This window comes from Bos grunniens, chromosome 16, assembly GCF_055505025.1.
Source record: "Bos grunniens cultivar Pamir isolate PY7600 chromosome 16, Bosgru_T2T1.0, whole genome shotgun sequence".
NCBI classification, from domain to species: domain Eukaryota; kingdom Metazoa; phylum Chordata; class Mammalia; order Artiodactyla; family Bovidae; genus Bos; species Bos grunniens.
In genome coordinates this window covers 1,623,259-1,636,499 of record NC_141180.1, presented here as the reverse complement: position 1 = coordinate 1,636,499, position 13,241 = coordinate 1,623,259, and the positions used below count along the sequence as shown (strand labels likewise).

The following is a 13,241-nucleotide window of genomic DNA, read 5'->3' as shown; positions in this document are numbered from 1 at the left end:
TCCAGAACATTTTTCTTGCCTAACTAGCTGACTTAGTTTCTGCCAACTGCGTGACACAGTAGAAGGAGCGCACGGATTGGGACAGACCATTTACTTTTCGGAGCTTCAGCTTCCTCACGTTAAGAGCATGAGTGATGCTTCCTTCTGAGCTTTAAGGTTTATAAAAGGTGTATGTTATCTCCAGTCTTATTTCAGAACAGATTTGAAGTGGAAGAACTGATATGTTAGTAAAGCACTCAGCACAGCCTCTGAGTCACCACTGGTTTTCTGATGGCCGTTATCAAGCATGCAGCTTTGGACAGGCCTCTGCCCTCCTGTCAACACTGCTGAGTTTTCAGTGCCCTGGTCCCCACCTCTGAGTCAAAGCTACGTCCTAACGTCCAGAGTCGAGCTCACGCTTCCCTCTTTACGTGAGCGGTAGACGAGCTCCTTTCCTTCCTTCAGCCCCTGTTTGTTGCCAGGCGCTGTGTCTGGTGCAGGGGATGCGAAGGTACCTCCGAAGATGCCATTGCCCTCGGGGTCTCACTGTCTCACCAGGGAGCCAGTGCCCATCCTGCAGCCAGCCAGTCTGTGGTCCTCAGGCAGCTGCTCACTAGCCTCGTCCAAGGAGCTGTGTAAAGATGCCGTGGCCTGTGGCCACTTCGGGTATTAGGTCAGGATACAGTGCACGTGTCACTGAATCTGTTGTGCTCATCGTTTCACAGGGTCGTGTGTCCAGTCTTAAACTCACGCAATGCGCTGTGTCGGTAACATCTCAGTCAAACTGAAAGAGAAGCAGGATTTCATGCAAGTGTGAGCGGCACTCTACGGGGAGGTATCCTCCCTCTGTAGGAAGAACCAGCTGGAAAGGGAGTCAGAGAGGGTGGCGCTCAGACCAGGAGCAGGACGTGCCTGCACGTGGTGGGGGGCGGGAAGCCGGGCAACAGGCGTGGGGACAGCGGACCTCTGCCACGGCTGCTCTGAAGGGAGTGCAGACGGGGGAAGGAAATGCAGGTTATGAAGCTGGACTGATAGGTGGGGCCAGCTAATAAACCGTGCTCCCCTTTTTAAGGAGTTTAAACTTTACGGTGCAGAAGATGAGGTCGACTTTATGGGAGCATGAGATGGCATCTCTGATTTGGAAACATAACTAGTCCCCAGTTTATAACATCTTCAGAAGTCATTCCACACGGATTTAAGGTAATGTTAAAAAAAGTATAGTATTCTTATATTCTTGGGGGGTGTGGAGCCTTTTGTAAACATGGGAGAAATTGCAGTCATCGAGGAGAACATTAAGATAAACAGGTTTTACCAAGTAAATATTCAATATTTAGACCTTCTCTGCAATATAATATTTAATTCAGTCAGTTTAGTTGCTCAGTCATGTCCAGTTCTTTGCGACTCCATGGACGGCAGCATGCCAGGCTTCCCTGTCCTTTACCAACTCCCGGAGCTTGCTCAAACTCATGTCCATTGAGTCAGTGATGCCATCCAACCATCTCATCCTCTGTCGTCCCCTTCTCCTCCTGCCTTCAATCTTTCCCAGCATCAGAGTCTTTTCCAGTGAGTCACTTCTTCACATCAGATGGTCAAAGTATTGGAGCTTCAGGATCAGTCTTTCCAATGAATATTCAGGATTGATTTCCTTTAGGATTGACTGGTTTGATTTCCCTGCAGTCCAAGAGACTCTCAAGAGTCTTCTCCAACACCACAGTTCAAAAAGCATCAATTCTTTGGTGCTCTGCTTTCTTTATGGTCCAGCTCTCACACCCATACATGACTACTGGAAAAACCATAGCTTAGACTAGACCTTTGTCAGCACAGTCATGTCTCTGCTTTTTAATATGCTGTGTAGGCTGGTCATGGCATTCCTTCCAAGGAGCGATTGCCTTTTAATTTCATGGCTGCAGTCGCCACCTGCGGTGATTCTGAGCCCAAGGAAGTAAAGTCCAGCACTGCTTCCATGTTTCCCCATCTGTTTGCCGTGAAGTGATGGGACCAGATGCCATGGTCTTAGTTTTCTGAATGTTGAGTCTTAACCCAGCTTCTTCACTCTCCTCTTTCACTTTCTTCAAGAGGCCCTTTAGTTCCTCTTTGCTCTCTGCCATAAAGGTGGTGTCATCTGAATATCTGAGATTCTTGATATTTCTCCCAGCAATCTTGATTCCAGCTATGCTTCATCCAGTCAAGCGTTTCTCATGATGTACTCTGCATAGAAGTTAAATAAGCAGAGTGATAATACTCATCTTTGACATAACTCTTCCCAGTTTGAAACCAGTCTGTTGTTCCATGTCTGGTTCTAACTGTTGCTTCTGGATGTGCATACAGATTTCTCAGGAAGCAGATAAGGTGGTCTGGTATTCTCATCCCTTGAAGAATTTTCCACAGTTTGTTGTGATCCACACAGTCAAAGGCTTTAGCGTACTCAGTGTAGCAGAAGTAGATGTTTTTCTGGAATTCTCTTGCTTTTTCTGTGATGCAACGGATGTTGGCAATTTGATCTCTGGTTCCTAATATAATATTACATTCCAAATAAAGTAGAAAGTCCAAAGATAAGCTGGAAAAAGGTATTTGATGATGAAATGACACCTAATAAATAATGAGCTCTTATGAATCAAGAAATAAAGAAGGAAAGGTGACCATCTCACAGAGAAATGTAAGCCAGAGATATGAGCGGGCAGTTTTCTGAGGGAAAAATACAAATATTTGCTAAACGTATGAAAATATGCCCATCCTCATTAATCAGAGAAATGTGCAGTCTGAACAAGGGAAGGTTTTTAACTTCCAGACTGGATAACAGATGATAAAAAGTGCATGATGTCTAATATTGACCAAAAATGTGGGGAAACAGGCACCCTTGGCAACACTCTGGGGAGGGGAGGAAGCTGCCCCACCCTTCCAGCAAGCAGATCCGTGGTTGTTTCTCAGATCACACACACGGTTGCCCTTGGGCCCAGCAGCCCCGCAGTGACCGTCATCCCTGGAGAAATGCAGGGTGGTGGTGTGTTTACAGCGCCACAGGGCAGAAGGCAGCGCGAGTGTCTACCCCGGAGCTGGGGGGAGTACAGTGTTTGGTGAGAATACGTTCCAAACCATGGACACTGCTTGGGGAACAGGAGGGCAACAGGGTGCTTTCAACTTTAGGAACTTCCTAATGTTGGGAAATTTTAAGAACCGACCCCCACCCCCACCGCGCTCCCCGCCATGGTGTAACATTTCTGTATGAAACTACCTCTCATGGGAAACAGCAGTAAAGGAAAGACTAGCAGTCCTATGGTGGATGCAGAGGGTGGGGAAGAAGCGGCAGCCAGGAAAAGCAGAGGGTTATTGGCCTTGTTCAGGGGTGAGAAGTGGTGGTGTCTGAGCTGGAATGGAGGTGAGCAGACAAGGAGGCTAGACTCGAGGGACAGTTCAGGAGTGGAGTCTGTACACGGCTCCCTGTGGATGAGAGGAGAGAGCTTGCTCAGAGATGACGCTGAAGTCGGCAGTCGTTCTGTTGAGTAACTGATCGTGACCTTCTCAAAACCAGGAAAAGCGGGACAAGGAGCCTCCTCTGAGTGGGAGAAGATGAGCACCTTGAGTGGAGACCCTCAGCGAGCGTCTGAGTGATAAAGGGGCTGGGTTGCCTGAGTTCACCCCTGGCCCGTGTGCACCATTTATGCTCTTAGCAAGGCTTATTGTTCCTAACCTTTAGTTCCGCTCCTGTCTGTTGGGCAATGTTAGTAACATTTAACAGTGTAAAAGCAGCCGTCCCTCAGTGTGATTCTAAAGGTCGTTCTCGGTCTGTCTCCAGAGTGCTCACCTGGCCATGATCGACACCCTCATGATGGCTTACACCGTGGAGATGGTCAGCGTGGAGAAGGTGGCCGCCTGCGCGCAGCAGTACTCGGCCTTCTTCCAGGCCACAGACCTGCCCTACGACATCGAGGACGCCGTCATGTACTGGATCAACAAGGTGGGTGCTCCCCTGGGTGGCAGCGGTCTTAGAACCGTGGACGCTGTGCCTCCCCGCTTTGTGCTGAAAGTCTGTGCTCCCACAGAGCTGTCCGCTGACATCGTGACCCGCAGTGTGCTGGTGTTCGGAGGTCCTGAAGGCTGGCCCTCATGTGGGAACAGGGTTGCTCTCTTCATGAGAGACCCAAGAGCGCCCCTCACCCCTTCTGAGGAAGCGGGGCCAGACTTGCCAGGCCCAGTCTGCTGGCGCTTTGGACTTCCCAGCCTCCAGAACCCGAGAAATACATTTCTGTTGCTCACAGGCCACCTGCCTCTGGTGTTCTTGTTGTAGCAGACTGATCAGACTAAGACAGACTCCATTATTCTTTTGTTTTAAGTCAAAGTGAAAATTAAAGTCATGCAGTCTTACTTAATAGTTCCCATTCCCTTTAGACTTAAAAAAAAAAAAAAACGGTTTAAAATGGTGGAAAGCGATTTTATGTATTCTGCAACATCTGTCACTACATTTTATGATAAACCTAGTTGATATCAGATTAGTACAAAATTCACAGCACTCCTGAGTAGGGAATATACTCTGTGGGTGCTCCGTAAACATTTTTTGCATCCAGGAATGAAATAAGTTTTTCATATTGCCAATTAGATGATTTTTAGGTTTGCTGGAGTGACATGTGTAAGACCATAAATAAATAATGTAGTTAGAAAGGCTTGTGCCACAAAGCTGAGCCTTAGAGAAGGAAAAGGAAGCTGTGAGGTTGCAGACCCGAGTCGGCCTGCAGGCCTCGCTGGCCTCTCGTTGGCTTCCGGGGCTCGAGGCAGTTGGATGAGGCCGTGGCTCTGCCGGTCCTGGGAAGCTGGGACCCTGACCTCTGTGCAGACAACAGTGAGCTCATGCCCTTGGTGGAAGCGAGCACGTCGCCCATGGTGGGTCTGAAGCAAATTTTCAGCCCTGCCCACACTCACCAGGATCGCTGGGGACCGTCTCAGAGCCGTCATCCCCCAGACCACGCATGGAGTAGGTTTCCATCAAACTGGCAACCAAGACTCACAGATACCAACAAATTACTAAGGTCCTAGCTTGTGAATGGGGGATTCTGAGTCAGAGCCAGCTCATTTCTGCTTCTGCTGTCTCTCAGGAAGAGTATTGTACACAGCTGAGTGAGTCGATGCTCTGAGATCTGGCATGCAGCAGCCTCACACACCAAAACAAGTCTGTGTGTTGTTAATTCCTTGTAATGCCTCGGGTAGAGTCACGGGTAGAAAAGACTGTTAGTAACTGTTAACTAAGTTTCAGTTCAGTTCAGTCGCTCAATCATGTCCAACTCTTTGTGACCCCGTGAATCACAGCACGCCAGGCCTCCCTGTCCATCACCAACTCCCAGAGTTCACTCAGACTCATGTCCATTGAGTCAGTGATGCCATCCAGCCATCTCATCCTGTCGTCCCCTTCTCCTCCTGCCCCCAATCCGTCCCAGCATCAGGGTCTTTTCCAACGAGTTAGCTCTTTGCATGAGGTGGCCAAAGTACTAGAGTTTCAGCTTCAGAATCAGTCCTACCAATGAACACCCAGGATTGATCTCCTTTAGGATGGACTGGTTGGATCTCCTTGCAGTCCAAGGGACTCTCAAGAGTGTTCTCCAACACCACAGTTCAAAAGCATCAATTCTTCGGCGCTCAGCTTTCTTCACAGTCCAACTCTCACATCCGTACATGACCACTGGAAAAACCATAGCCTTGACTAGATAGACCTTTGTTGACAAAGTAATATCTCTGCTTTTCATTATACTATCTAGGTTGTTCATGACTTTCCTTCCAAGGAGTAAGCGTCTTTTAATTTCATGGCTGCAGTCACCATCTGCAGTGATTTTGGAGCCCCAAAAAATAAAGTCTGACACTGTTTCCACTGTTTCCCCTTCTATTTCCCATGAAGTGATGGGACCAAGTTACCATAAATTAAAATGATTCAGTCCTTTTTTTTAAGCACAGAACTGAATTTTCAAGCAATAGAATTTTAAAAATTATTGATTTAGTTTACAATGGTTGATAACGGCATTCATATTTTCTAGATTGCCATTATTAGTTAATTTGAGCATTTATTTATTGTTGTTGGAATGACCGTAACATGAGTAACTCAAAATCCAAAATTATCTATTCTCAAGAAATACTTTATGCACTCAACAGATTGTTTCTTAGTCATCTTGAATTATAGGCTGTTTGAACAATCTGATAAGTTAGACCTTCTCCCTGAGAAGTTCCTGTATACAAAGCTTTTCATGTATTTTAACTGTGACCTGTGACCACACTAAACCCCACTCATGATCCAGGGACATGCCTAGGAAATCACAGGTTAAGAATTCAATCCAAACAAAGTGTTTTCTACTGATAATGAAAACATTAATTTTAAGGAAAATAGTTTTCACTTATTAGTCCTAAGAGAGACTGTGAACATTTTTACAGAAAAATAGCTGTCTTGTTTCCTAAGCAAAAGAAGAAGAGGGCAGCAGAGGATGAGATGGTTGGATGGCATCATCAATTCAGTGGACATGAGTCTGAGCAAACCCCAGGAGCTAGTGAAGGACAGGGAAGGCTGGTGCGCTGCATTCCGTGGGGTCTCGGAGAGTCAGGCACGACCGAGCGACCAAACAACGGCGTCAAAACTGGGGTCGTCAAGCACCTTTCTTCCCGAGCACTCCAGCTGGCCCCTGACGTGTAGCAGGTGCTCAACAAGTATTTGGTAAAGTAATGAATGAATTTTAGGATTTCAAACAAAACACCTGTGAATACTGTAAAATACTTTTTTCTGGTTGGGAAAATGAGGTTCTGTTCATTTGAGTGGCACTGGTATTTGACATCAGAGACCTGAACACAGGCATTTTAAGGTACGTGTTATTTTTTTTATTATATTTGACTATAAATTAAAATTAATGTTTTTATATTTTAAGGTAAATGAACATTTGAAGGATATAATGGAACAAGAACAGAAATTGAAAGACCATCACGCAGTGGAAACGCTAGGAGGTCAAAAGGTACGTACATGTTCCTAAGGGGAAAAAAGTGCCTTTATGAGAGCCTGTGTTCACAGGTGTGTGCTGTTTGGGGAAATGTTCGTAGGTATGTTCATCAGACTATTTGTGGTGATCTTAACTGTACCCTAGGAAGCCTTGCCGTAAATGCCAGGTAAGTAGAAGTGCAGAATGGAGGTTAACCAGATGATGGTGTTTAGGAAAGATTGTTAATGATTAGAGCTCAATTTCTGAGGTTCTTTTGGCAAAAATAATGGTTCTGCCTTTGTTTGGTAGAGTTATGAAATAAGAAAACAGTTTCCAATGTATCAGCCTTATAATGACTTGTAATAAGACCAGCCTCTAAAATTATTCCGGGAATTGTAAGCTGTAACATGGTTATTCTGTGAAGGAAAAAGAAACACTGATGTGGATTTATTCTTTAAAAATTCTTAAACAGGCTCTTAGAGGTTTCTTCTCTGAAGACTTGTGTGTTTGTTGTGTACTGAAACCTAAAGTGTATTTCCTGCAATATAGTATATCTTACACTTCCTAAAATGTGTTACAGGGAGAGCCCTTGAAACTTACTGTCCAGCATTTCAGTTGAGGTATAAGAAGTTCTGTTATTCAGAGACTTTATTTTCCATGTGGGTTGTTTTGAGTCTCTTCATTATTATGCTGCACTTGTCTTCATTTTGGACAAAGGCTGCTGGCCACTGATGCTCTGTAACAGGAGGGGAAGGGAGAGCTGGTTTGTGTGTAACCAGCCTTGCTAGGAAGGTTCTGCCAAAGACCAGCAGCTTTGCCTGAATTTGGTGTTGGGATCACGCTGGCCCGCTCTCGCGCTCTTGCTCCCGTGGCTGACCTTTCCCCCGTGGAGGTGGACCCACTCGCTGCCTTCCCCAGCCCGGCCCCCACCGGGTCCCCAGCCCTTTCCCTTACCGCCCTCCTCGATGTCTTCTTCCCTCAGGAGTAGAAACCCTTGCCTTGGAGACAGATCTCCTCCTGTCTGCTGTTTTGCTTCTGGCTGTGATCAGAAATCAGGTTCAGCACCATCCTGAGTCACAGAGCTTCGTGGAGACCTGTTTATCACATACAATGGCTCGGTGCTGTAGTGTTGCACACACGTTATGAGCTACATGGGTTTATATGATCACAGAGGATGCAGTAAACGTTGTTTCAATGGAAAAAAATGCTGTCTGTGTTCCAGTCAGCTGTAGATGGAGTTGTTCGGTCGCTAAGTCCTGTCTGACTCTGTGACCCCATGAACTGCAGCACGCCGAGCTTTCCTGCCCTTCACTAACCTTTAAGAAAGGCAAACTGTATGGAATCCATACACAGCTGATCCACCACTCTGACTTCCCATGGAATTGCACATACACACTTCACAACCAGATTTGTTGAGCAAGTGAACGAATGAACCAGTGCGGTTCACTTAAGCGTCTGGCTTACTGCTCATTTTCATTCAGCACGAACAGAGCGTTTGTGCCTTCATTTCCTTTTCTTCCCTTTTATTTTGTATGTTTAATTTTTTACTGAAGTATAGTTGATTTATAGTGTTGTGTTAAATTTTGCTGTACAGCAAAGTGACTCAGTCATACACATGTACATGCTTTTTCTATTATTTTCTGTTATGGTTTATCACAGGGTCTTGCATCTTCAGCCCCCTGTGCTGTGCAGGAGGACCTCGTTCCTCCCCGTCCTGCGTGTGATAGTCCGCATCTGCTAACCCCAGGCCCCTAGTCCACCCCTCCGCCCCCCGTCCCCTTGGCAGCCTCAGGTCAGTTCTCTGTGTCTGAGAGTCTGTTTCTGCTTCGTAGATTGATTTGTGCCGTGTGTTAGGTTCAACACCTTCATTTTCAAATGAGTTTTACCCTTGTTCTCATTGTTAAGATGTGTGGGAAGCTGTTCATTTCACGCGTCTTACTGCACAGGTGTCATGAAGAAACACATGGCCAAGCACAGACATGGTTAGGGAGTCTTGCTCTCTTAACCTAGCAGTGGGAGTTTCAGCATTTGAACTGTATGGCTAGAAAGAGAATCACTTTATTCTTGATTTTCATTCTTGCAAAGCAAAATCTTCACCCTTTTCTCCTTTTAGGGAAGAGAGGTCGAGTGGTTTGCTCTTTCTCCTTGCTGTACCGTTGGTAAGAGGCCGCTGTGCCCTTTGCCCCCTCAGCTCGTGCTCGCAAGGCAGAAGCCCAGGTGCCCAACCCTGGGATCTGTCGCTTCCCCCCATGGACGGAGCCTGGGCTGCTGGATGGGGACTGTCTGATCTCCTGTCCTGTCCAGCGATTCTCTGCTCAGATGTTCAGTAGCGTTAATTTTATGAAGCTTCTTTCTATAGCTATCTTCTGGGTAAAATACATGCTCTGTTGAGGGATACTTGTACTGTATATTATTAGTGTTGGACCAGAATTTTAATTCCACAGCCATTTCAGTAGATTATTAGACCATCATCTGACCATCTATTTCTGATGGTTGGACTGGGTGGTGCTTTAAGAGGGAGGCGTTTTAAATAGTGTCCTAGGAAAATATTTTGATTAAACAGGTTGCTGATGTTATTTTCTTTATTTTCTTTCAAGTTTCTCTTTTGGCTTCTGCTACTCCTTTTGATTCTAAAGTGTGAATTAGATAAGCAATTTTTGGTGTAAGTTGCATGAGCAGCTTGTATTTTTCTTTGCAAAATCTGGCAGCCCTATTTCAACAATCTCTAAGGGTTAGGACCAGCGACGTGAAGTCCAGTGTTCATTCTCTTAAGGAGCTTGTCCCGAGTGCTGTGGGAAGTGGGCCTGGTCTTGGTCAGGAGAGTCCTGCCACTGCCCTTCCCGGGCCCTCCACTATCCTGGGCCTTCTCTCCTGTGTCTGCAAAACTGAAAGTTTGGGTGAGTGGCTCCTAAATTCTGTTACGAAAGCGATGCTCAGTTTGCATGTAGTAAATGTAAGGGACTTGAAAGGTTGGTGAAAATAGTAAGTAGTTGGCGCTCATAAACTTCCACATGTACGTGTATATTTAAACATTTTAAAAATTCAGAGATGGTACCATGAATTTTTTTTCTCCAAGGAATATTTTATAAAGATGATTTGGTCTGAAGTAACTTATATATGAGTTAGATAACCTAATACCGTGATTTTAATCTTTGTCTAAGAGGACTGTAAAAATCAGATTTAACAGCTTTGTAAATCAGTCTTGTGCATTTGGACACAAGACCCTACAAAGATTTGGATTGGTGTGGACTTAATATAACTTGCTAAGTTAAGGACATTTATTTTGAAATATTTCAGACTTAGAAACAGTTGCAAGGATTGTCTGCAGGAACCCTGGGCCCTTGTGGTAACATTTTATAACATTTCATGTGCTTGCATGTGTGCCCTTGTGTTACATGTTGCACACACAAATACATATGTGTATACATTTTTCTGAAACATTTGAAACAAGGCTGCACACATCATGGCCCTTCACCCCTGAATATTGCTGTGTACGTTTCCTAAGAACAAAGCTACCCACTGACACAGGACAGGCGACTTAATGTCAGCACTGTGCTTGATCGGACTTGGATCTGTGTTCAGTTTTGTCAGTCACCCCAATTGTATCGATACTTTATGCTGTTTCCTGAACTGGGATCTAGTCTGAGATCATATAATAGATTTAATTGTGTATCTTTTTCGTTTTGAATCTGGAACAGTCCCTCGGCTTTTCTTTTTTGTGACCTTAACATTTTTGAAGAACACAGGGCATTTTCATAGAATATCCTTCAATTTGATATTTTTACTGGCATTTCCTTGCAGATAGGTTAAGCTATGCTTTTTAAGACTGAAATACGACGTAAGGTGTATACTTCTTACAAGACTGTATCCAGAGGCACATGATAGCCATTTGCCCCTATTAGATGAAAATAATTTTGATCAGTTGGTTAAGATATTGTTTGATTTTTTTGACTGCGTGGTTATTATTTTTCCTTTTGTAGTAATTTGAGAGGAGACACTTTGAGACTGTAAATACCCTGTTCCTCTTCAGCGTTTCCCTGCATCCTAGATTTAGCATTTATGGATGACACCTACTTTAGTTACTATTACTATGGTGGCTACAAAATGGTAATTCTCTAGCTCCATCAATTTCTTCCACGTTTGTTAGTTAAGGTACTGTAAGCAAATCTGAGCTCATCTGTTTATCAGTCTGTCATCTGTATTATCTGTACGAATTGATAGATTCTTATTTTAAATGCATGTATTTCTGTCCACAGTTATTCACCTATTCATTTGCTCATTCCCAGTTTTACTGAGCTCTAACTGACACAAAGCATGGAGTAAGGTTAGGGTGCGCAACATCACAGTCCGGCTTACACACGGCACGGAAGGATCGCAGTAGGCCTAGCGAGCCTCCGTCACCTCATAGAGATGCGGCGTTGAGGGAGTAGAAGAAGCATTTTCCCTTGCGATGAGAACTCTTAGGATTTACCTTGACAGCTTTCATATGTACCATGCAGCCGTGTTAATTACCATGTTGTATGTTTCATCTCTACTACTTATTATCTTATGACTAACTGGAAGTTTGTACCCTCATCTAATTTTGTGTGTATTCATTTTTGAAATAAACTGTATTGTGGAATAATCTTAGTTTACAGAGCAATCCCAAAGATAGCACAACTTTGTCCAGTTTCCCCCAGTGTTAACATCTTATTGTCATAATTATGGCCCTTTTGTCAACAACAGGAAAGTGACGTTGGTGGATTATTAATATTGACTAAACCACAGGCTTTCTTTACAGTCTCCCAGTTTGTGTTCTGCCCAGGTGTTCTATCCAGCATCCCTGAATTGGGGTTTGTCTCCTGTGTCTCGTGATGAGATTTGGTATGTGGGCTTTCAGAGAAGAACGTCACAGAGGTGGTTTCACGCCTCATCACTTCACATCAGGGAGCGCGGGACATGAACACGGCTCGTCACTGATGGTGTCCACGTGATCACTTGGTTCATTAAAGTCACGTCCCTCCTTGTCAAGTTTCCATTTCCACCATCAGCACTGTTTTCTTTGTAAGTGGGTCACTCAGTCCAGCCCACGCTGCAAGAGAGAAGTTAGCTCCCTCCCTGAAGGGTCGAGCCCCTGTATCATTTGGAATTTTCCTCTAAGGGAGACTGTGTCCTGTCCACTTCCTTACATCCTTCAGTCAGTTATTTGTAGCAGTCTGGACTCGTGTGTGTTTGTGTGTGTGTGTGTGTGTGTGTGTGTGTACACTGGGGTTACAACCAGTCTGTGGTGTTAACTTGTTCAGATTTCCCAGCTCCAGTCATTGGGAGCTGTGTCAGAGTTTTCTGAGTTGGTAAAAAATTCAAGTACTGAATATTTTACAATACAGACTAACTCCTTTGCTCATCACCTGTTTTGAATAATCCCTAGTAATTTCTATGTAATGGATTCTTCTAGTATCAAAAACAGGAAGACTCCCGTTTTGACACTGCGTTCGTCTCTGGGAACCCAGACACATTCCCGGGCCTCCTGCCCTGCTTGTGCCTTTCAGGACTCCCGCAGAGGCAGCTGCAGAGGCTTTGGTTAAATGAGCAGTTACAGTACATGTGACAGAACTGTTAAGGTTCCTCTTCCTGATGCGGCAAGAAAACTTTATTGGAAATGTTATCTCTGTGGGAAGCTGGTATTTTTCTGATTCTTGAGTTTTCTGATTCTTGAGATGACTTTTTCAGGTTTTTTAAGTTCTTGAATGTATGTTATTTATGTTATTTTTCCAAATAGTCTTATTTTTACTGTTAATTTCTGTAAGAAAAACTTTCTACATAAAAGTTTAGTACAAATTTTAACTCAGACCCCATTTAGTTTGGTTCACTTTAACAAACATTTATTTAGGGCTGCCCGCCCCCCCCCGCCCCCGAAAACAAACAACGGTGCTAGGAAATATGAACAATCGTGAATGGTTCAGGATCTGAGACTGTGAGCTTATTAATCTTCTTGAAGACATAAAATTACATTCTTTGAGACACCCCTGGATAGTAAAAATAATAACATGTATATTCTCTTTGTGTTAGTGGCTACTTGCTTTAGAGACTCTATAAAAATATTAATTGATAGGAATTGCCAACTGTTCTTCTTTCCTATTAATTGAAAGAAATTCTCTGTATCATTAAGGGACATTACCATCATGTTCAATTCTGCATTACTGTGTGCTCTTACTCATATACTTATGGAACAGCCTTCTTTTCCTTTTGGGACAAAGACTTGGCTTCCTAATGTCTTAAGAATTTCAGTGGTTGCAAGTCCAGCCCTGGAATCTTTCTATTCCCTCTCATGTTATGTATTTT

General features: G+C 44.3%; 1 protein-coding gene across 7 annotated transcripts in view; it reads left to right on the top strand.

Moving 5' to 3' along the window:
• Positions 1-13,241, top strand: part of CAMSAP2 (calmodulin regulated spectrin associated protein family member 2) — a 97,592-nt gene that overhangs the window by 56,250 nt on the left and 28,101 nt on the right. For 6 of the 7 annotated variants that reach the window (XM_086343149.1, XM_086343148.1, XM_086343147.1 and 3 more), the window contains 2 exons: positions 3,773-3,934; positions 6,873-6,956. In XM_086343149.1, the coding sequence (XP_086199275.1) occupies positions 3,773-3,934; positions 6,873-6,956 (246 nt within the window). Of the gene's footprint in view, positions 1-1,051; positions 1,180-3,772; positions 3,935-6,872; positions 6,957-13,241 lie in introns of those variants that run through there. The other variant, XM_086343152.1, reaches the window with a different exon arrangement.